At 38.9% G+C, this 24,208-nt stretch overlaps 1 protein-coding gene and 1 pseudogene across 1 annotated transcript in view; one reads left to right on the top strand and one right to left on the bottom strand.

The window, feature by feature from the left end:
* The window catches only part of LEKR1 (leucine, glutamate and lysine rich 1), a 213,035-nt gene that overhangs the window by 57,179 nt on the left and 131,648 nt on the right, over window positions 1–24,208 (bottom strand). Inside the window, exons 8-9 of the mRNA XM_010335744.2 lie at window positions 17,471–17,548; window positions 16,913–17,116 (exon numbers count right to left, since the gene is read on the bottom strand). Coding sequence (XP_010334046.2) covers window positions 16,913–17,116; window positions 17,471–17,548 — 282 coding nt within the window. The remainder of the gene's footprint in view (window positions 1–16,912; window positions 17,117–17,470; window positions 17,549–24,208) is intronic.
* On the top strand, window positions 18,007–21,465 carry LOC104650907 (death domain-containing protein CRADD pseudogene; annotated as a pseudogene).

The raw sequence follows: 24,208 nt of genomic DNA, 5'->3' as shown, positions 1-24,208 counted from the left end.
ATGGAAGATGTAAGGAATGTCTTCTCTGGATCCTGCAGAGGGAACCAGCCCTGCTGACACCTTGATTTTAGCCCTATAAAACTCATTTGAACTTCTGACCTCCAGGACTATAAGACAATACATTTGTGTTATTTTAATCCACTAAATTTGTGGTCATTTGTTATAGGAGCAATATAAAAAGAATACAATGGTCTTCCTGTAAGTGATATTATACAACTTCAGCAATAATATGAAAATCTCATGATAGTAACTTGATCAAGCTAAGGAGCAGCTGTCAATGGAAATAAAGTAGCACTTCACCCGGTTTTCAAATGCAAGGGTCATAGAATAAACCTGTCTGCTCAAGTGTTTGTTCGAAGTGTCTAGACAGCCTAACAATTTGATCCATTTAATTCCTTAAATTAGGTTTCTTGTTGGAAAAGAAGTCTTATTGATTAGAAAATCCAAATGAGCACCTCCTGATAGTGCCTGTGAGTACATTAGAAACTACCTTTACTATAAAGTAGATGGTACTGAATATGTGAGTTGCTTGAATTTCAGTCTTCTTGGATATAGTTATAATTTTGATACCATAAAAGTAGAATCCATTTCAAATGCATTCCTCTGATGGACTCAGTACAAGGAATTCATGTTAAATGTATCCTTTTAGAAGAAAAACTTAAAAAGTTTAGTAGATTATAGCAGGTAAAATATAGTAGGCTAGGATGCAAACAATGTTTATGAAGTATGATTATTCACTGAATTTTCAAGGAATTATAAAGTTCTTTATGTTATTTCCAACAAAGTATATGGTGTTTTGAGTAAACAGTTATAAAAATATAAATTTGTATCTGTGTGGTAATTTTGCTTGATATTATGGCTACTGAAATGAAAAGGGCTGTTATACCTCTTTGATTCCGTGCACAGCCTCCATTCCTGGCTCTAATAAATCTTTAGTGAGTCTCTTTACTGGGATAAAGCAGAAAGAATAACTATATATGATGTTATATGCACTCACTATACTTGATTAGAATGGGATGAACAGTGAGCAATGTATATAGGAATGATTAAGTCTGTGAAAAAGATAATACAGATTCCAAAAATGAAAATCACACTTGTACAGTACAACCATGGAGGGGCTCATACATTGTTTAAGATCATAAAACAATCTTAGGACATTGATAAAGAGAAAACAATCTTGTGTTGAAAAAAACTATGAAGGACCAACTCTGACTCAAGGACTTTTTGCTAGAAATTTAGAAGAATTATGTAGAAATAAAATATTTATTGTAAAGGCATAGTACATATTTTTCCATGTTATAAGTAGCTGAAAATGAATAGCTAGTTATTGAACTTCTCTTTCTAGGATCAGTTCAAGAGATGTTGATGTTTTAAAATTATAGGAAACACCACAGATTGAGATCCTAAATTTGAATTTTACAAAGAATCTAATAAAGAAGATTACCACCAGAATCCAGGAGTTCTCATTGTACTCCTAGATCTAATGTTTGCAAGTCAAAAGTTCTCTGGTCTGATAGAAAAACTGGAGCTTCCCAGTTTTAAATTCTACGATCAGTTGTTTGATACAAATTAAATTCATTTTCATCCATGCATCCATCCATCCAGCAAATATTGAGTGCTGACTATGTGTCTGGCATTGCTTTATTCTCTGGGGATGTAGTGATTCTTTCTTTTCATTCCTTAGAAATATATTAATACAACTCCCTCAGTTTTAGAAGAAATGAAGACCTGAGTGATAAATGACTATCTGAGGTGACAAGATTCACAAGTGACAAAGCTAGCTGAAGCTTATGCCAGCCAGCAGTATGTCATGCTGTCTTTGCTTTGCATATCTCAGAGGGAGGTGTGGCTATCTATGACCTTCTACCCTGCAATTTTACCAGATAGCTTTAAAAAATAACGTTTTTGGAGTTGGCACAATAGGTAAATTAGAATGTATTCACAATTAAGAGTATTTCTTTTAAAAACTTTAACTATTAAATTCTTTGACCGAAAAGAAAATGAGAATCTAATTTCTTATATATATGCAAATCAAGATTCCCTTAATTGCACTTAAAAACATAACTGCAAACAAATGTCAAACCATAATGCCAAAATGACAGCTTTAAATTCTGTTTCACAAGTTGTTCTTTTAGAGATGTCTTCACATTGTCAATCAAAGAGATAATTTTGATTTTGCCACAACTCCTGCCTCTGTTAAAAGTAGTAAGTGTGTGATAGTGTCAGAAGCTTGGCAAGTCTCTTCTGAGAGCTGTTGACGGATAGGAAATCAGAGGAACAGGTGAGTCTTGGGGAAAAAAACCTGATAAGATTTATTATTTTAGATTATTACTTAGAACATTTCATAGTGCTTTAAGCTAACTGAACAGCATCTGTATTAGTACGTTTTAACATTACTATGAAGACACACCTGTGACTGGGTGATTTATTAAGGAAAGAGGTTTAATTGATTCATAGTTCAGCATGGCTAGGGGAGGTCTCAGGAAACTTAAAATCATGGCAGAAGACAAAGAGGAAGCAAGGCACATTCTTTACATGTGGCAGAAAGGAGATGTGCCGAAAGAAGGGGGAAGAGCCCCTTATAAAACTGTTAGATGTCACGAGAACTCATTCACTATTACACAAACAGCATGGGGGAAACCATCCCTATGATTCAATTACCTCCACCTGGTCTCTCCCTTCACACATGGAGATTATGGGGATTATAATTCAAGATGAGATTTGAGTGGGGACACAAACACAAAGCCTAACCATATCAGCATCCAAATGAAATCACTCTAAGGATTAATTTTTACAACTGTATGAGTAAAGCAGATAATAATGAATTCAATGGATATTTACTGAATATCTTACATGACCAGTGCAGAGAATAAAAATTAATAAGACATGATGTTCTAAGGGGCTAACAATCTAAAGAAAGATGAAAGAAGGAAACTAATACTTTCTGAGTACCTACAACATACCAGGCACAATATTTTTAAATTCTCAAGATGATAGCTATTGTTGAAATGCCCATGTTACAGGTAAGAAAGAAAAGCCTCAATTGCCCAGCTCAACAGTGGTCAAGTTGGGATTTAAATATATGTTTACCTAATTCTAAACTTCATTCTTTTTATATTAAGCCACACTACTTGCTTCATGTCTTAATCCTTTTTCATGTCTAATACTAGATATAGCTAATCACTTCTCATTGCTTCTAGCATTTATGAAAATATGACAAGCCTCAACGAAATAACTAAACACTCAGCTTCTCATTTTTAGAATGTAGTTGTGTATTATTTTTATTCTATTTTCCATCTGTAGATATAGTTTTACTTCTGATTCTACCAAGGCACTAGAAAGCAGAGGATACCATCTAATATTTATTGAGTGAAGAGAGGAATACTGCAGAGGTGGGGTTAAGCAAGAAATTGAGAGATGAGAAGAAACAAAAAAAGAGCATTGCTTTCTGCAGGGCTGTGGGTCTCCTAAAGACTTAGTGTTACAACATGGTTCAAAAAGATGTCACACTGAGAAAGGATGACAAAACTTAGCCCTTCAAGACAAATACTGAGGGAATTGTGCAAACAGTAGAGAAGAGAACATGAGTTACAAGTTTGGACCCAACAGAGCTTGATTTCTGTCTTTGCCAATTATGTGAACTTGAGCAAGAAATTTAGCTTCAGTTAACATTAATGTCCTCATCTCCAAAATGTGGAAAATCACATCTGCATTACAGGTGAAGCAGCTGTAGCAGGCCACAGCTCTGCTAGCCAGTGCCCTTGTGAAAATTTGGAAATGGCTTATCTTCTGGGTTGGTGAATTAGAAAAAGTACTCCCTCTGTCTGAGGGAGGACCTATGGACACAGGGCTTGGTAAGGAGAGATGGCAAACTTATGCAAGAAAAGTGAACCCCTTCCTCTGGCAAGTAACTATGACAGCAGAGCCCCGGCTGGCTTCCTGTCCCTCTTAACCTTTCCACTGAGCTTCACAAAATGGTGCATGGCATGGTGCACAGGGTGATCAGCATCCAAATGGAATCTTGAAGACAAGATTATCTTATCTTGAATTATCTTATCTTGAAGACAAGATAAGATAATGTCTACAGAAGCACTTAGAGGGCTCCTCATTGTGAAGCCTGTGGATATGTGAAAGCTTGAGAAAGAGAAAAGAAAGGGGAAGGGAAGAAAAAGGAAGGAAAAGGGAGAGGAGACAGGAGGAGGGATAGAGAGAAAATGAGAAAGCAGGTATGTTTAATCATGAGGTCCCGCCATATGTTGGAAAACAGGAGACTCTACGAACCTTCTGAAATAATGTGCTGGGTTTTGTGTATACTTTTCTGAGGTGAATGTATTTGTCTGTTCTCATGTTGCTATAAAGAACTGCCCGAGACTGGGTAATTTAAAAAGTAAAGAGGTTTAATTGGCTCACAGTTCTGCATTGCTGGGGTGACCTTAGGAAACTTACAATCGTGGAGGAAGGCAAAGGAGAAGCTGGCATCTCCTTCACAGCACAGCAGGATGGAGTAAGCGCTGAGCAAAGGGGGAAAAGCCCCTTATAAAACCATCAGATCTCATGAGAACTCACTATCACAAGAACAGTATGGGGGTAACTGCCCTCATGATTCAATCACCTCCCACTGGGTCCCTCCCATGACATATGGGGATTATGGAAACTACAATTCAAAATGAAATTTGAGTGGGGACACAGCTAAACCCTATCAGTGAGGGTTCACAGCTTTTGACTAAAAAGAAAAAGATGAAGGAGAGAGGAGAGGCCAAAAGAGACGTTAATATAATGCAGGCGGGGGTGAGGAAAGTGGATAAAACCCTTCCCTGTAGCCTAAAAATAGTGGGGGCAATTTAGTTAACTACATTTAAGACAGATAAATAGAGAGACTGCCAAACAGAAGCAGATATATATTATTTATATCTCCGAAAAATTTACACATAAGCAACTTGCACCTAACTTTAATACGACTAAGCTTTTCCTCTAACAAGACTCTTCATTATTCCCAACATGTGATGGGTAAATTGATCACAGTAAGTCTTTTTCTACATTTTTTCTTGGAGTTTACCAAGATAAAGAAAATACAACATCTAAGAATGTAAAGGGTATGAGAGATATTAGAAACAGTGTGTTTCCTGGGGGAATGCTGGGAAGATGGCCGCCTAAGAACAGCTCAGGACTTCAGCTCCCAGTGAAAGTGCAGAGGGTAAGTGGACGCCGCATTTCCAGACGAACTCTCATTGCCCACAGACCAGGAGATACCCAGGCAGAGGGGTCGCCAGCGTCGCAGTCCCAGCCGGTGCGGCTGTTTTGGCCCCCCTGGGGCTGATTCCGCCCGTTCGGCTGCTGTGACCACGCCCTGTTGCTGCGGTTCTCCCTACAAAAGCCACTGGTCTGGGAGCCCTCTTAGCTGGCGATCAGGGCCCTGAGACGGCAGAGTTGCCCATTCATCTGAAATAGCGAGCCAGGCCAGGAGATTCCTAGGCAAAAAATCCGCCAGGAGCCAGCGCCGCAGTTCGAGCCAACTCAGTGAGTCGCAGCACGGGAGATCCCGGTGCCTTTTCAACAAGCCACTGGAACCCGGGGTCATTCAACTTAAAAGAAAAGACTCTGAGTCAGGGAGCCAGGTGATCAGGCTCCGTTGGTCCCAGCCCTCCACCCCCAACAACAACGAAAACAAAAACAGTAATTGGAAACCCTCTGGGTTGAGCCCTTCAAACCAAGCACAGCTGAACCGGGACGGTCCGGCTCGGTGGGGGAGGGGCTTCCGCCATTACTGAGACTCTCCACCACTATGGAGGCAGGCTGCCGTTGCCGAGGCAACCCGCCATTGCTGAGGCAACCTGCCACAACAGAGAGAGTCCCCCATAACAGAGGCGGGGCCACTGTTGCAGAGACAGTTCTAACTACGCCCATATAAACAGGACTGCAGGGAAGAGCTCAGGGCAGCTGGGCGGAGCCCACAGCAGCTCAGCAAAACCCCTGCGGGCAGGCAGTGGCTAGGCCTGCTGCTAGCTGGGCGGGTCAGATCTGAAAGAAAAATCAAAAAAGGTAGTAGTGCAATGGAAACTCATAAAGCTCCAACTCCCTGGGACAGAGCACCTGGGAACAAAAAGTGCTTTATGAGTTCAGCTGCAGCAGACCTAAACATACCTGCCCAGCAGCTCTGAACAAACAACGGAGCTCACAACTCAGGACTTAAGCCCCAATAAAAGATAAACTGTCTCCTCAAGTAGCTCCCTGACCCCCATAGATCCAAAGACTCACCTCATAAAGGAGAGAACGGACTGACAGTAGGCGAGCATCCTTCTGGGACAAAGATAGCAGAAGAGGAAACTGGCAGCAACCCTTCCTGTTCTGCAGCTGCTGCAGGTGACCCCCAGGCAAGCAGGGCCCGGAGAGGACCTCAGCAGTCCTACAGCAGAGGGGCCAGACTGTTAGAAGGAAAGCTTAAAAAAAAAAAAAAAAAAAAAAAAAAGAAGTAACTTCAACATTCACGAACTAGAAGCTCACTCAGAGACCCAATCTGAAAGACAGTAATTACAAAGACAACAGGTCTATAAACCCACAAAAATGGGAAGAAGCCAGCGCAAAAAGGATGAAAACTCCCGAAACCAGAACACCTCTCCTCCTAAAAGGGATCACAACTCCTCACCAGCAAGGGAACCAGACCGGATGGAGAAGGAGGGTGATGAAATGACAGAATCAGACTTCAGAAGGTGGGTAGTAAGAAACTACAGTGAGCTAAAAGAACATGTTCTAACCCAACATAAAGAAAATAGGAACCTTGAAAAAAGACTGGACGAAATGCTAACGAGAATGGACAGCATAGAGAGGAATCTAAGTGAATTGATGGAGCTGAAAAACACAACACGAGAACTTCGTGAAGCATGCACAAGCTTCAACAGCCGAATTGACCAAGCAGAAGAAAGGATATCAGAGGTCGAAGATCAACTCAATGAAATAAAAAGAGAAGGCAAGAACAGAGAAAAAAGCGCAAAAAGGAATGAACAAAATCTTCAAGAAATGTGGGACTATATGAAAAGACCCAATCTACGTCTGATAGGTGTACCTGAATGTGATGAAGAGAATGAATCCAAGCTGGAAAATAGTCTTCAGGAAATTATCCAGGAAAACTTCCCCAACCTAGCAAGGCAGACAAATATTCAAATCCAGGAAATACAGAGAACACCACAAAGATATTCCTCAAGAAGAGCAACTCCAAGGCACATAATCGTCAGATTCACCAGGGTTGAAATGAAAGAGAAAATGCTAAGGGCAGCCAGAGAGAAAGGTCGGGTTACCCACAAAGGGAAGCCCATTAGACTCACAGCAGATCTCTCAGCAGAAACCCTACAAGCCAGAAGAGATTGGGGGCCAATATTCAACATCCTTAAAGAAAAGAACTTTCAACCCAGAATCTCCTATCCAGCCAAACTAAGCTTCATAAGTGAAGGAAAAATAAAATCCTTTGTGAACAGGCAAGCACTCAGAGATTTCATCACCACCAAACCTGCTCTACAAGAACTCCTGAAAGAGGCTCTACACATATAAAGGAACAGCCAGTACCAGCCACTCCAAAAACACACCAAATGGTAAAAGAGCATCAACACAATCAAGAAGCTGCATCAACTAACCAACAAAACAGCCAGGTAGCATCAAAATGACAGTATCAAATTCACACATAACAATACTATCCCTAAATGTCAATGGACTAAATGCCCCAATCAAAAGACACAGACTGGCAAATTGGATAAAAAGCCAAAACCCATCAGTGTGCTGTATCCAGGAAACCCATCTTACATGCAAGGATACACAAAGGCTCAAAATAAAGGGATGGAGGAAGATCTACCAAGCAAATGGAGAGCAAAAAAAAGCAAGAGTTGCAATTCTCATCTCTGATAAAATAGACTTTAAAGCAACAAAGATCAAAAGAGACAAAAAAGGACATTACATAATGGTAAAAGGATCACTGCAACAAGAAGAGCTAACGATCCTAAATATATACGCACCCAATACAGGAGCACCCAGATACATAAGGCAAGTTCTTAATGACTTACAAAGAGACTTAGACTCCCACACAATAATAGTGGGAGACTTTAACACCCCATTGTCAATATTAGACAGATCAACCAGACAGAAAATCAACAAGGATATCCAGGACCTGAACTCAGACCTGGAACAAGCAAACCTAATAGACATTTACAGAACTCTCCACCCCAAATCCACAGAATATACATTCTTCTCAGCACCACATCACACCTACTCGAAAATTGACCACATAATTGGCAATAAATCACTCCTCAGCAAATGCAAAAGAACAGAAATCATAACAAACAGTCTCTCAGACCACAGTGCAATCGAGTTAGAACTCAGAATGCAGAAACTAACTCAGAACCGCACAGCTTCATGGAAACTGAACAACTTGCTCTTGAATGTTGACTGGATAAACAATGAAATGAAGGCAGAAATAAAGATGTTCTTCGAAACCAATGAGAACGAAGACACAACATACCAGAATCTCTGGGACACATTTAAAGCAGTCTCTAGAGGAAAATATATAGCAATGAGTGCCCACATGAGAAGAAAGGAGAGATCTAAAATTGACACCCTATCATCAAAATTGAAAGAGCTAGAGGAGCAAGATCAAAAAAACTCAAAACCTAGCAGAAGACAGGAAATAACTAAGATCAGAGAAGAACTGAAGGAAATAGAGACACAAAAAACTCTTCAAAAAATCAATAAATCCAGGAGCTGGTTTTTTGAAAAGATCAACAAAATAGACCACTAGCCAGATTAATAAAAAGAAAAGAGAGAATAACCAAATTGATGCAATAAAAAACGATAAAGGGGATATCACCACAGATTCCACAGAAATCCAAACCATAATCAGAGATTATTACAAACAACTCTATGCACATAAACTAGTAAACCTGGAAGAAATGGATAAATTCCTGGACACCTGCATCCTCCCAAGCCTAAACCTGGAAGAAGCCGAAACCCTGAATAGACCAATAACATGGTCTGAAGTCGAGGCAGCAATAAAGAGCCTACCACCCAAAAAAAAGCCCAGGTCCAGATGGGTTCACAGCCGAATTCTACCAGACATACAAAGAGGAGCTGGTACCATTCCTTCTGAAACTATTCCAGACAATCCAAAAAGAGGGAATCCTTCCCAAATCATTTTACGAGACAAACATCATCCTGATACCAAAACCCGGCAGAGACTCAACAAGAAAAGAAAATTTCAGGCCAATATCCATGATGAACATAGATGCAAAAATCTTCAATAAAATACTGGCAAACCGATTGCAACAGCATATCAAAAAGCTCATCCACCATGATCAAGTAGGATTCATCCCGGGGATGCAAGGTTGGTTCAACATATGCAAGTCCATAAACGTAATTCACCACATAAACAGAACCAAAGACAAAAACCACATGATTATCTCAATTGATGCAGAGAAGGCTTTCGACAAAATTCAACAACCCTTTATGCTAAAAACCCTCAATAAACTAGGTATTGACGGAACATATCTCAAAACAATAAAAGCTATTTACGACAAACCAACAGCCAATATCATACTGAATGGGCAAAAACTGGAAGCATTCCCTTTGAAATCCGGCACTAGACAAGGATGCCCTCTCTCACCACTCCTATTCAATATAGTACTGGAAGTTCTAGCCAGAGCAATCAGGCAAGAAAAAGAAATAAAGGGTATCCAAATTGGAAAGGAGGAAATCAAATTGTCTCTATTTGCAGATGACATGATTGTATATCTGGAAGACCCCATCATCTCAGCCCAAAGTCTCTTGAAACTGATAAACAACTTCAGCAAAGTCTCAGGATACAAAAATCAACGTGCAAAAATCACAAGCATTCCTATACACCAGTAATAGACTTAAAGAGAGCCAAATCAAGAACGAACTGTCATTCACAATTGCGACAAAGAGAATAAAATACCTAGGAATACAACTAACAAGGAACGTAAAGGACCTCTTCAAGGGGAACTACAAGCCATTGCTCAACAAAATAAGAGAGGATACAAACAGATGGAGAAACATTCCATGTTCACGGTTAGGAAGAATCAACATCGTGAAAATGGCCATACTGCCCAAAGTAATTTACAGCTTCAACGCTATTCCCATCAAGCTACCAATGACCTTCTTCACAGAACTGGAAAAAAACACCTTAAACTTCATATGGAACCAAAAGAGAGCCTGCATAGCCAAGTCAATTCTAAGCAAAAAGAACAAAGCAGGAGGCATCACACTAGGGGACTTCAAACTATACTACAAGGCTACAGTAATCAAAACAGCATGGTACTGGTACCAAAACAGAGATATAGACCAATGGAACAGAACAGAGGCCTCACAGGAAATACAACATACCCACAACCATCTGATCTTCGACAAACCTGACAAAAACAAGCAATGGGGAAAGGACTCCCTGTTTAATAAATGGTGTTGGGAAAACTGGCTAGCCATGTGCAGAAAGCAGAAACGGGACCCCTTCCTGACACCTTACACCAAAATTAACTCCAGATGGATTAAAGACTTAAACATCAGACCTAACACCATAAAAACCCTAGAAGAAAACCTAGGCAAAACCATTCAGGACATAGGTGTAGGCAAGGACTTCATGACCAAAACGCCAAAAGCAATGGCAACAAAAGCCAAAATAGACAAATGGGACCTAATCAAACTCCACAGCTTCTGCACAGCAAAAGAAACAGTCAGTAGAATGAATCGGCAACCAACAGAATGGGAAAAAATTTTTGCAGTCTACCCATCTGACAAGGGGCTGATATCCAGAATTTACAAAGAACTAAAGCAGATCTACAAGAAAAAAACAAACAAGCCCATTCAAAAATGGGTGAAGGATATGAACAGATGCTTTACAAAAGAAGACATACAGGAGGCCAACAGACATATGAAAAAATGCTCATCATCACTGGTCATCAGAGAAATGCAAATCAAAACCACATTGAGATACCATCTCACACCAGTTAGAATGGCGATCATTAAAAAATCGGGAAACAACAGATGCTGGAGAGGATGTGGAGAAATAGGAACACTTTTACACTGTTGGTGGGAATGTAAATTAATTCAACCATTGTGGAAGACAGTGTGGCGATTCCTCAAGGACCTAAAAATAGAAATCCCATTTGACCCAGCAATCCCATTACTGGGTATATATCCAAAGGATTATAAATCATTCTACTACAAGGACACGTGCACACGAATGTTCATTGCAGCACTGTTTACAATAGCAAAGACCTGGAACCAACCCAAATGCCCAACGATGATAGACTGGATAGGGAAAATGTGGTACATATACACCATGGAATATTACGCAGCCATCAAAAACGATGAGTTCACGTCCTTTGTAGGGACATGGATGAATCTGGAAACCATCATTCTCAGCAAACTGACACAAGAGCAGAAAATCAAACACCGTATATTCTCACTCATAGGCGGGTGTTGAACAATGAGAACACAAGGACACAGGGAGGGGAGCACTACACACTGGGGTCCGTTGGGGGGAAATGGGGGAGGGACGGGGGGTGGGCAGGTGGGAAGAGATAGCATGGGGAGAAATGACAGATACAGGTGAGGGGACGGAAGACAGCAAACCACACTGCCATATGTGTACCTATGCAACAATCTTGCCTGTTCTTCACATGTACCCCAAAACCTAAAATGCAATAAAAAAATAAATAAATAAAAATAAAAAAAAATTAAAAAAAAAAGAAACAGTGTGTTTCCAGTATGGCTGTAGGACACATGCTAGTGTGTAAGCGAATTTCTCCAAGTGCTGTATGTAGGAATCTTCAAGCTTAAACACATATGTCCTTACAAAATGTATTTGTACATTTGTTATAGGGAATTTAGGACATTTTTACTATTGAAACAGTTTTCTCTAAGAATGGAATTAGCTACCCCCATCAGCCCACAGAATACTATTTAACCTACAATATGCCTGAAGTAGTGTTGCACATTCATGGTTCTGGGCAGAGTTCTGGCCTTGGCCACAGAGACCTTGTGTCCCAGTAGAATGGGAGCTGAGGGCTGTCTTTACATAGAAGTGAATAAACAGCCACAGTTTTTTCTGGCGCTGTCCTTATGCCTTGCTGCATTCCTCTCTATCCATAAAGGAAACCTCCCTCACCAGTCCCAATGTGTCTGTCACTAAGCTGGCCAGACTGTTTCCACCTGCAGAATCTCATGATCCGAAAAGACCTACTTCTTTTCCTTTCATTGAACGTTCTTCTTCACCTAGCACTTTCTCAGCTGAGTGTGGGGAGTAAAGCAATGTCCAAATAAATAGATTTATACTAATATTGAACTATTTCCTAGTTACTAACTCCCTTACTGCCCCAAATTCAGAAGTTCTACTAGTTTTTTTCTAAGATCACCTCTGGCTTTTTACATTTTTTTCTTCTCTTCTGAAATTACATAGCTTCTAAACTGCACAATTTATGACCTCAGTAAGGGCTCTGTTCTCCTGAGGGGTCAGAGGAGAAGGGTGGTGTGTATCTGACACTGCCTGGATTTATGAAAGCACACACAGTCGCTAGGAGCGAGTTGGACTCTGGCCTTTGGTGGGCACATCTGGTAGCCAAGTTGGTTATAATACTTCCATAGCAGTGGTTTGGGACTTTGCCAAGTAGCAGATTCCTAGGCACTACCCAGACCTACTGAACCAGAATCTCCTATGGTATTACCAAGCACCTTTATATTAAAAGTGTTTCCTGAGTCCAGCTGCTTCTTTTGGAGGGACATTCACGCCTCCAACTGCTTAAGGAAACTTCTTATTTAAAGGTCCCATTGGTGCTTCCAATCAAAGCTTCAAGAGCAAACTTGCTAAGCTGAGACAGGGTCAGTATACTGAAGGAAAGAAAGTGGAAAGAGGAAAGTCAAGTTCAAGTGTGAATTTTAAGAAATGTGTGCTATCAGGTGATCACAGGAGGTAAGAGGAAAGAACCAAAACAGAGCTAGAAAAGAGATCAAATAACAGGTTTCCCTAAAGCCAAAAGACCACTGTTTCAAGACAGGTTTCGACAGTAATGTCAAAAGTTTCCAAAAGTCATTTGTTCTGCCTAATATCTGTTTTTTTTTTTTTTTTTTTTGAGAAAGAGTTTTGTTCTTGTTGCCCAGGCTGGAGTGCAACGGCACAATCTCAGCTCACTACAATCTCCGCCTCCTGGGTTCAAACGATTCTCCTGCCTCAGCCTCCCAACTAGCTGAGATTACAGGTGCCCACCACCACGCCCAGCTAATTTTTGTATTTTCAGTAGAGACAGGGTTTCACTATGTTGGCCAGGCTGGTTGCAAACTCTTGACTTCAGGTGATCTATCCACCTCGACCTCCCAGTGCTGGGATTACAGGCTTGAACTACCGCACCTGGCCAAGAATCTCTTTTTAAACCTTAGGCTTACCATGGAGTAAGCTCTGGCCATTTTATTACCATCTACTCGACACAGACACTTAACCCAACAGAATGTGACGGGGACTAAGAGCTGGAGATTCTCATTTTTCTCATGTCTTTTAGGCTTCACTACCTATAAAATCCTTGATCAAAACAGTAAATGTCCTGATTTGCTCCCACTGCCAATATCTTCTCCATCCAGCACCCAAAATGATCTTTCTACAGTGTCACTCCTCTGTTTAAATTCCTTCAATGGTTTCTATTCATTGCACTGAAAACAGCATCTAAATTCCCAAAGGCCTGCAAGGCCCTAAATAATGTGACCCTGCATGCCTCACTTACACTTACTATGCCACCAGCCACACTACCCTGCTGTCCTTTCCCAGAACTCATCAACCTTGTCCTTTGCTTGTAAAGCTCCTCCCAGGCTCTTGGTCTGGTAACTTCCACTTGTCTTCCTTTAGGGAAGGGGCAGAGTATCACCTTGGAAGTCATTTTTATGACCACCCTAGCCACAGCAGGCACCCCTTCTATCAGTGTCTACTACTTCATATCCATTATCACAATTTACTATTATTCTAGTCAGTACTCTAATTTTTTTGTTTTACTGTTTGCCTCTATCCTTAATATATAAGCTTCATGAGGAAAGAGATTTTTCAGATTCATTGTTTTAACCCCAGGGTACGGAGTACCTGGCATATAGTAAATGCCCAACAAATAATTGACAGACTGGCTGAATTGCCCAAAGTGATCCATTCATTCATTCACTCACTCAGCAAATATTTATTGAGTGGATATGTGTGGCAGGCTCTGGACAGTTAGAGGACAAGGCAAACAAAATCTGAAGGTAGTCTAGAAAAAGGCAGTGCTTATGTTTAGGAGTAATCTCATGATTACATGATAACTTACTGGTCTACAAGGACATTTAAAATTTTTTTAATTTATTTTTTGAGACAGAGTCTTGCTCTGTTGCCCAGGCTGGACAGTGGTGTGATCTCAGCTGACTACAACCTTCGCCTCCTGGGTTCAAGTGATTCTTGTGCCTCAGCCTCCTGAGTAGCTGGGATTATAGGCATGAACCATCACGCCCAGCTAATTTTGGTAGTTTTAGTACAGATGGGGTTTTACCATGTTGGCCAGGCCGGTCTTAAACTGCTGGCCTCCAGTGACCTGCCTGCCTTGGCCTTCCAAAGTGCTGGGCTTACAGGTGTGAGCCACCACACCTGGTCATTTTTATTTTTATTATATGAGAGACATCATGTCTATAAACTTAGTGTCACCAATGACTAAGTTAGATCATGTATGTTTCTGGATAGACTAAAGCAGAGAGAACAAAGAAGGAACAAGGGCAATAATATGAGAAAACAAAGAAGAGAAAAAAAGAATAGGAGTTAGTTCAGTGATGTCACTATTCTCTGAAAGCTGATAGAAACTGTCCTTCTCATTCAACACTTAGAAGGTAAGATTATAGTCATAATATATTTTTTTAAAACATGGTAAAACATATACATCCAGGTGTATGCTATTTTAAAGCAATTCCCCAAGAAAACTCTGTATATATTCTATTGAGGTTACTAACCCTCAAAGCATTCATAAAACTCCCTTCTTCAAATTGCAGTCAGAGATAATTTATTAGGCATAGAAAAAAAATTTATTTTTGATCCCCAATAGTATTTCCCAGATTGATATCCCATCATATTCACTGGACTTACTTTCACTGGACCCATTTGAGACTGTTTCAATTATCAAATGTATTCCTAAAAGGTGAAGAGCTGTTATGCTGACGAGAGTATAAAATGTGCACTTAAGCCAGTCCTCAGAGAAGAGTTCCAGAAACAATGAGACAAGGATAGGATCTCTTCAATGACTTCAGTGAAGGAGACAGCATTCATTTGACTAAACAGTTAAGTCTAATTAATCTGGCATCACTGGAAATAGGATATTCTAGGTAATGTAGGAACTGCTAAGATAATCAAAATTCTAAACCAAATACTTTGAAAATTTTTATTTGTTTCATGTATCTTTTCAAAGATGTATGATGTGTGCTTTTTGTATAGAATATATAACTGATTTTAATCTTTCTGACTATGTATGTTAGCATATATAGTTTTTATCTCTGCTTACACATGATAGCAATCTTTCAGCTATCATTCTGTTTTTAATTAATAAGGCTGGCTCTTATACATTTCCTTGTTATAAAATTGCAGCTTCTAATAAATGGCAGAGGAGGTGGGGTGGAATAGTAATGTAAGTATAAGGTACACTATTGGTGTTGAAGGGTGAAGAATAAATGGTGGGAAAATATCAGCTCTGCAGTTGCTCATCTTATTCAACCAAAGATAAGTAATTATAAAATAATTTCAGGAAAGACAAGAGATAAGCCTTGTTTCCCTATAAACTACACAGACTTCCTGCTTGCCTGGCATAGAAACAGATATGGTACCCAGAGAACAGTGTTGACAAAAAGAGTTTCGAGACAAAAAAAATCTAATTCTAAGCTAACTGCTACCACTCCCCTGGCCCCACCCCCAGACTCAGCAAATAGCTTTACAAATTACTAAAAAAAAATTGGAACTGTTCTAAATTATATTCATAAAATAAAATTAATAAAATATAAACTAAAATATAAACATGATAGGAAGAATGAAAACAACTTATCATGTGCTTTCTGTCCACAGAAAAGACAAAAAAAATTCTTGTCCTTATGAAACTTGTGTTCTTAGTGAATATAATAATCACATCAGTAAATGTAAATGAAATAACCTCTTAAAGATGCCCAGATTTTTTAAACCAATGAAACAAACCAAAAAAAACCCCCAAAATTTGTGCTATATATCGAATATACATTTAAAACTAAAGGATTCAGAAAGAATGAACAAAGACATAGCAGGCAAATGAAAACAAAAAGAAAGAAAGCAAGGTTGAAATTTTAATTACAGATAAGGTTAATTTAAAGGCAAATTAACTAAGCAAAAGTATCCTGGAAGCCTGAACCAATGTGCTTCTTAGTATCCTTGATAGACATAAGGAGATACCTTTGCTTGTGGCATATCCTCAACAAGATATGCTGACAGACAAGGAGGAGAGAAGAAAAGTAGGCACCAATAACAGGAAAAAGTGATATAAAAAGATGTTTTTTGTTGGAAAAATGATAGAATCTACAAATCACTGACCCAGGTGAAATTTAGTAGTACAAGTATCACATATGGTCTGATTTTTTTAAAATAAAAATTTGACACCAAATGCAACCCGGGCTTCACTCCTACATTCACCAACTGCAACTTTACCAAGTCACGTAACCAATTGGGGCTTCAGTCTAATCACTTGTAAAATGAGGTAGTGGGATGCAATGACCTTGTAGGAGAAATATATCTTTAGTCCCAATTGTGACTTCACTATTGTTACAATATGTCGGACACTGATGTTTCAAACATATACGGACTACTAACTTAAACATAAAATGTTTTTTAAAAAATTATTGTTGACTGCACCTTTCATTTTTCAGTGTTAAAACCTCTTCCCTTGTCTGATTCAGAAGAGTTTTGGTTATCTCCAGTTCATTTTCTGCAAGGTTAATTCTTCTCTTTATGTCTTCTTCTTGCTTTTCTTTTGCAGTCAGTTCTTCCTGTAATGTTTTATATATTTGTTGACAAGTCATTAAAGAGTCTTCTTTTTCCTTAAGCAGCATCGTATGCCTAAAAAGAAATAGGAAAAAAAAACAAAACAAAACACCAACATGCATTATATACTACATTTTATCCTTATCAAAAATGCATAAAGAGCTCATTTGAAATTATAGATTATAACTGTGGCTTTAAAAAAATTTAAATGTTAAAAAAATGAATGGTTCTATAATGTTAAAATTTTCCCATCTAGGCAGTGGCAATAGCAATAACTAACCACAAGACATTATAAGCTTGAATTAGGTATTGTTTATGTAAACAACAAGAAAATAAGAAATGTTAAGTGCCTTTTAAATAAAATGTTACTTAAAAACAGTTTTAAGTTCAATTATTAAAAATATAAATTGAAAAATCGGTAATGCATACTGTGACTCAGAAATAATGGATTCGAACTTCAGTTTTCTCAGTTCTCTTTGACAGTCATCAGCTTCATTAGATTTATTCCTAAAATAATACAAAAGAAGTTCAAACATATTATTTCAAAATAAAGTATGTTTTTCTGTTGCATTATTTTACTCATCAATAGAAGGAATTTCTTAACATCTTCATATTATTATTTGTTTAAAGAAATAAACATTCAGTTCATTTCTATACTGGCCAACTAAGCTTCTGTCAGACTGATCTGCATGTAAATAAAAAGTATAAACTCTGGACAACATTAAAAAACAAAAACAACAAATAAACAAAATCAAAACACCAAAATACCTATGTGACGGTATTGGAAAGTGACCAAAAGTAGGGAGACTCTGGAGGGAAGTTGACACTTGGAATGAGGTGACAGCATGGGGTTGGATTATTAAAAATAATTTTAAGCCTGAGGACAGGCCCCAGTCAGCACCTTGCAGGGGAACTAAAACTCGTATAGAAATCTTCAGTCTTTCTGGTCCAAAGAACCAGACGGCATGGTATTTGGAGCAACCACAGCTGTTGGAAAGTAAAGAAAGAATGCTGAATAGGGGAGAGCAGAGAAAGAGAGTCCCAAATATTCCACATAAATTCTGCCCCTGAACTACACATGTATTAAGCAGATTCCAAGCAGCCTACTTGAAGAAAAAGAACTAACCCAGCACTTTGGGAGGCCAAGGCAGTCAGATCACGAGGTCAGGAAATTGGGAACATCCTGGCCAACATGGTGAAACTCCATCTCTAAAAATTCCAAAAATACAAAAAAATTAGGTGGGTGTGGTGGTGCACGCCTGTTGTCCCAGCTACTCAGGAAGCTGAGGCAGAATAGCTTGAACCCAGGAAGCAGAGATTGCAGTGAGCTGAGATTGTATCACTGCACTACAGCCAGGGTGACAGTGCTAAGACTCTATCTCAAAAAACAAAAAACAAAAACAAAAACAAAAACAAAGAAAAAGAAAAAGAAAAAGAACTGAACTGAGATTGAGCTGCTGTCCTGGACAGAAATTGCCATCTGAGGCCAAGTTAGCTGCCTGGATAAAGCAACAACACTTCACCACTATCAACAACAACAATGATAATATTTTTTGGAGAAATATATCAGAATCCAGACTTTCCATAACGTAACATTCACAATGGCCAGAACATAGTAAAAAAGTATTCAGAAAAGTGTGACTCATTATAAAGAGAAAGATAGTTAATAGGAACTGACTCTGAGATGACCCAGATACTGAAATGAGCAGACAGAGATTTTTGAAGAAGCAATCATTAACTCTGCTCAAAGACATAAAGGAAAATCTATTCTAATTAATAAAAAGATGAGAAATCTCAGCATGAAAATAAAAACCATTAAGAAGAACTAGATGAAAGATCTAAAACTGAAATAAACATTTGCCTTGATCTTATATAATTGGGTTTTGTAACAATATTCAAAAGGTTAATATATTAAAAAAATCATATCCAATTTAAATGTATTCAAACCACTTATTGACTAGTTAAGACATAATCTGAACGCATCTCTAATAGCTTGTTAATGAACAAGCTTTCATTGTTACACAATGAAATAGGTTAGATTATCAATGCCCTTCTTTCAGAATGACTTTAATTTCTAGTAAGTAATAATGTAAAAATCATCATGCACATACACAATATTCATTTATTTTTAAACCTTTTTATTGTAAAATATAACAAAATTGTAAGATACAGAAAATTGCATAAAACAATTATATAATATAATGAATTATTATAAGAAGAATATTCTGGTGATTACCAACCAGGTCAAAAAATAAAACCTTACCAGCTATTCTAGAAGTCCTTTATGTCCCAGGTTCCAATCATAGCCAACTCTCTGCACCCTAAAAGTAACCATTCTCAGGAATAATATTGTTATCACTGATTTTCCTTAGGTCTTTATTATCTAAGTTTCATCTCTGAACACTGTATTTTAATTTCGCTTTTATTTTAAAGCCATTAAAAATGTTATCTGCTCTACCCTGTTTCTGTAAAATGTCCCTATTAAGGTATTGTGTTGACATGTAATACACTGCACATCTTTAAAGTGTATAACCTGATAGGTTTGACATATGTATATGTCCATGAAGCCATCACTACAATCAAGTAGCACATGAGCACACTCAGAACCCAGATCTTGGCTTCTATCACCATTCCCTATTAGAGGAACCAGGACTACTCATAGAAATGACTCATTTCAAGCCTGGGGCAAAGTAAGTATATCTGAAATATCTTGTGATGACAGAAAGTAAGAAAGTGTTTACAAAAGATGATGAGATAATGTTCTAACATCAGAAGAGCCAGTTTGAAGGGCCTTCTACTTACTAAGCCTAGGACAATATTTCAGTACAGTAATAAACTATAAGCCATTAAAAGATAGGAATTCATGAGTCTGTACAATAAATAAATAAATAGACGAAGGTAGGATATTGCTTACTATAGAGTGCTAAAGCCTAACTAATAAATGGGGAGTATGGTCTGGAACTTTAAAAAGTCATCATTTAGGAATCACTGTAGTAAAACTGAGATCAGGCAAAAATCATTAATGGATGATATATCTAAGAATAAATTTTGATGAGAAGCAGAATATTCACATGCATTTAAAGTGTCTCTTCTAGACTTCTTATTGATTGAAAGAGAACAAAACCCCCCAGCAATTATGCAGAATAATTGAGCAACATCTTTATCAGCTGATCAAAATGAACATCACCAGTTAGGGGCAAATGTTTATCATGTGCCTCCAGATGTGATACCCTGAGGACACATCACTCCCTATGTGGTTTTCTGGCTAAGAATCCACATCCTTAATCTAACAGACAGGAAACATCAGACCAATACATAATAAAGAACTTTTTGTTTTTAAAAAGTGTGAGGGGTTCTGCATTCTTAAAAAATTCACTGTCATTAAAAGACAAAGACAAACTGTGGAAATATTCCAGATTAAAGGAGGCTAATAGAGATACCCAAGTAAACGGACTCCAGATTGGATCCTGTACAAGAAGAGAAAATGCTATAAAAGATATCATTAGGTCAACTGACAAAACTGAAGTATGGATGGTAGATTAAAGTATTGTATGTAAATTTATGACACTGATTAGGTAATCCCAGCTACTTGGGAGGCTGAGGCAGGAGAATCGTGTCAACCTGGGAGGTGGAGGTTGCAGTGAGCCAAGATTGCGCCATTGCACTCCAGCCCAGGCGACAGTGTAAGAATCCATCTCAAAACAAAACAAAACAAAACAAAACAAAAACAGTAAATAAAGTATATTCCCAATTATGTTAAAAATATATACTACTTAAAAAATGGACTAGAATTCTGTTTCCCTCAAAGATACATTGTTGTAGACTGAGAAATGGAGGCCAGAGGCAAAAAGTACTTTGCTCACTTTGCCTGCAGCTGGATTCAGAGGTATTGGTGGAGGGACTGGTTCTTCAGTAACTTTACCAGGAAGGAATCTTGACAGAAAACCATGTTCAAGAAATCAAAGATCAATCCACAAGTCTCCAGAAAACAATGCTGCTACTGAATATCCTACTTTCCAGGGGTCTCAAAGCATTTGATACTTCCTAGATTCCCTACAGGAATTTTCGTGAATAAGGGAGAAGCTAGAGAAAGCAAGGGAAGAAACAATGACTAAGCCACCTGCCGGTGACACAATGACTGGGATCCCCTCACACACCAATGGCTCGGCATCAAACTGGCAGATTAATCAGCTGGCCCAGAGTCTGGGCCCTAAGTGGAAGCCAGTGGTGCTGTCCTTGGTACTGCTCCAGATAGACATCTACTGCTGTGAGGCCAACCATTCCCACAATGTGCACTTGCAGGTAGTGGAGGCCTTTGTCTGCTGGTGGCAGCACTTCAGGAAGCATGCCAACTTCCAGAGCTTGCATAATGGACCGCAGGCATGGAGGCAGACCTCTCCGTGCTCCTGCACATGTTGGAGTGACAGCGCCTCCACCAACCAGCTGAAGAGTATGTCTCCAAGTCACATGGGCTGAATCCTGACTTTCACTCAGAACAGGTGGTTTTTTGTTTAGTTTAGGTTTGTTTTTTCTTTTTAATGATCCTCAGATGGAAAGAGAAAACAGGGTTTCCACTTGACATTACTTGAAAGGCCAGATTACTCAATAGATCTCCCAGGCTGGTTCAACAATTCATTGTTTTTAATTGCTTGAAGATTGCCTTGTTATGATTGCACAGTTTTAAATTGTGATGGCCTTTAATAGACTAGTAAATCACAGTGGCTCATAAAAATCCAAAAAACAAAAACAAAACAAAAAACCCCAAAGCCCCATGTTATCACATTACATGTGCGTATCTTATATGTAAAACATTCACTTTTATGTTGCCTGGGAACTGAACTGTGAACTTTACTATTCATAATGATAAGAAAATAAAATGCAAATTACTTTAAAAGGAAAATGGAATAGAAAGATATATCAAAATATAACTATGACTTTTTGTATATCCTTATATTTTCCAAGTTTTACAAATTTGCTTTAAACAAAAAATGTTTCTTTTACAAATGCCTTTGTGATTCAGCATCCCCAGCACAACTTTCACTATATGTTCAGACTGTTATACACACTTTTCCAAATCTAGAAGCAGAACAAAATAACTCCTGTTAATGGTTAATTTACTATGTAGATAATACATTTGGGCTGCAATTTTAAAGCCACTTACCATTCCAAGAAGTCCCCTCAGCATGGTCCCTTCCCTTGCCCTGCACCAGTTAAGCCACTCTTTTTATGGTCTACCCTTCATTACCCACTTGTTAGCTTCACCTTCATTAGGATGGAGAAACTGGGTGTAATAAAAGAAAACCTCCATCTTTTTAAGCACTGCATTCCTTCTTTTACTCTTAGCAAATAGTGGTGATCCTTTCTCTTCAATTGCAATGAACAACCCTTCAGAAAGGCCCCTGTTGCTCCTGCCAATAAAATAAAATAATGAGATATTTCCCCCCACTTTGAAAAGTGATGGTATATGCCACTCCACTGGCTTACGTGAAACAGCTATACTTAAAACTGCCTCCTTGATATTTCTACTTTGCTGTATCAAAGGCATCTCAATTTTAACAAATCCTCCACTCCCTATATTTATTTCTTTCACAGATTTTCCCACTTCAATAAATGGAACAAACACAATGGTGATAGTAATAGGTATGTATCTTGTGCACTCCTCAAAAAAGCCCTCATTCCCATTTTACAGTTTAGGGAACTGAGACTAAAGAGAAAAGAAACTTGGCCAACTTGACCTAAGTACTAAGTAGTAGTGCTGGGATTTGAACCCCAGCAGTCTGGATCTGGAGTCTGAGCTCTCAGCCACTACACTTTGCTGCCTCTCAACTGTCTACACTGATGCAAAAAGCCTCAAGCCCACCTTTATTGTTTCCTTTCACTTCCAGTCTCCATGCTCCCCAATCACATTTTCTCTATCAGTAAATCAGACTGACCTCTGGCATATATTTCTCTCCATTTCCATGCTACAGCCTTAGGCTAAACCTAATCACATCTCACTTGCATGAATGCACAGCCTGCCACCCAGACTCCCTGATACTGCTTTTACTCCTACATCAGTTCATTCTTCAAGTAGCAACCATAGTGACCTTTGAAAACACAGATTAGATTAGTCTCTTAGAATTCTCCCCAGGCTTCCCATAGCTCTCCTTATAAATCCAAACTCCACAGAAACTCTTCAGGAAACACTGGGCAATTTAATTTCTTATTGCTGCTGTAACAAAAGACCACAAGCTTCTTAGTGTCTGAAAGCAATACAAATTTATTATTTCACAGTTCTGGAGGTCAGAAGTCCTAAAATCAAGGTGTCAACAGGTTATGTTCCTTCTTAAGGCTCCAGGGGAGAATTCACTTCCTTACGTTTTCTATCTTCTAGAGCCCACTGGTATTTCTGGGTTGTGGCCCCTTCCTCCATCATTATATCACATCACTGCAACCTCTATTTTCATCCTCACATCTGCTTTTGCGACTTTGACCCTCCTGCTTCCTCTTCTAAGAACCTCATAATTACATTAGCCTGCCCACATAATCCAGGATAATTTCTCTATCTCAAAATTCCTTTTTTTTTTTTTTTTTTTTGAGATGGAGTTCTGCTCTTGTTACCCAGGCTGGAGTGCAATGGCGCGATCTCGGCTCGCCGCAACCTCCGCCTCCTGGGTTCAGGCAATTCTCCTGCCTCAGCCTCCTCAGTAGCTGGGATTACAGGCATGCGCCATCACACCCAGCTAATTTTTGTATTTTTAGTAAAGACAGGGTTTCACCATGATAGCCATGTCTTAAATTCCTGGCCTAAAGTGATCCATCTGGCTCAGTCTCCCAACGTGCTGGGATTACAGGTATGAACCATTACACCTGGCCTCGAAATTCTTAATCATATTTGCAACATGCCTTTTGCCACGTAAGGGAACATACAGATTCCAGGGATTAGGACATGAAACTCTTTAGGAAGCTGTTACTTTGTCACCACTGGCCTTCATGTTTTTTGAACTTGTAAAATCACATTTGCAAAGTCCCTTTTGCCATGTAAGGGAACATAGATTCCAGGGATTAGGACATGAAACTCTTTGGGAAGCCATTATTCTGTCACCACTGGCCTTCATGTTTTTTGAACCTGTGAAACTGATTTCCAAGAAATGTAGGGTCTTGTCTTGATCTCCTTGCTCCCAGATG

This window comes from Saimiri boliviensis, chromosome 9 (assembly GCF_048565385.1).
Source record: "Saimiri boliviensis isolate mSaiBol1 chromosome 9, mSaiBol1.pri, whole genome shotgun sequence".
Taxonomy (NCBI): Eukaryota; Metazoa; Chordata; class Mammalia; order Primates; family Cebidae; genus Saimiri; species Saimiri boliviensis.
This window is presented reverse-complemented; position numbering and strand designations above follow the sequence as displayed.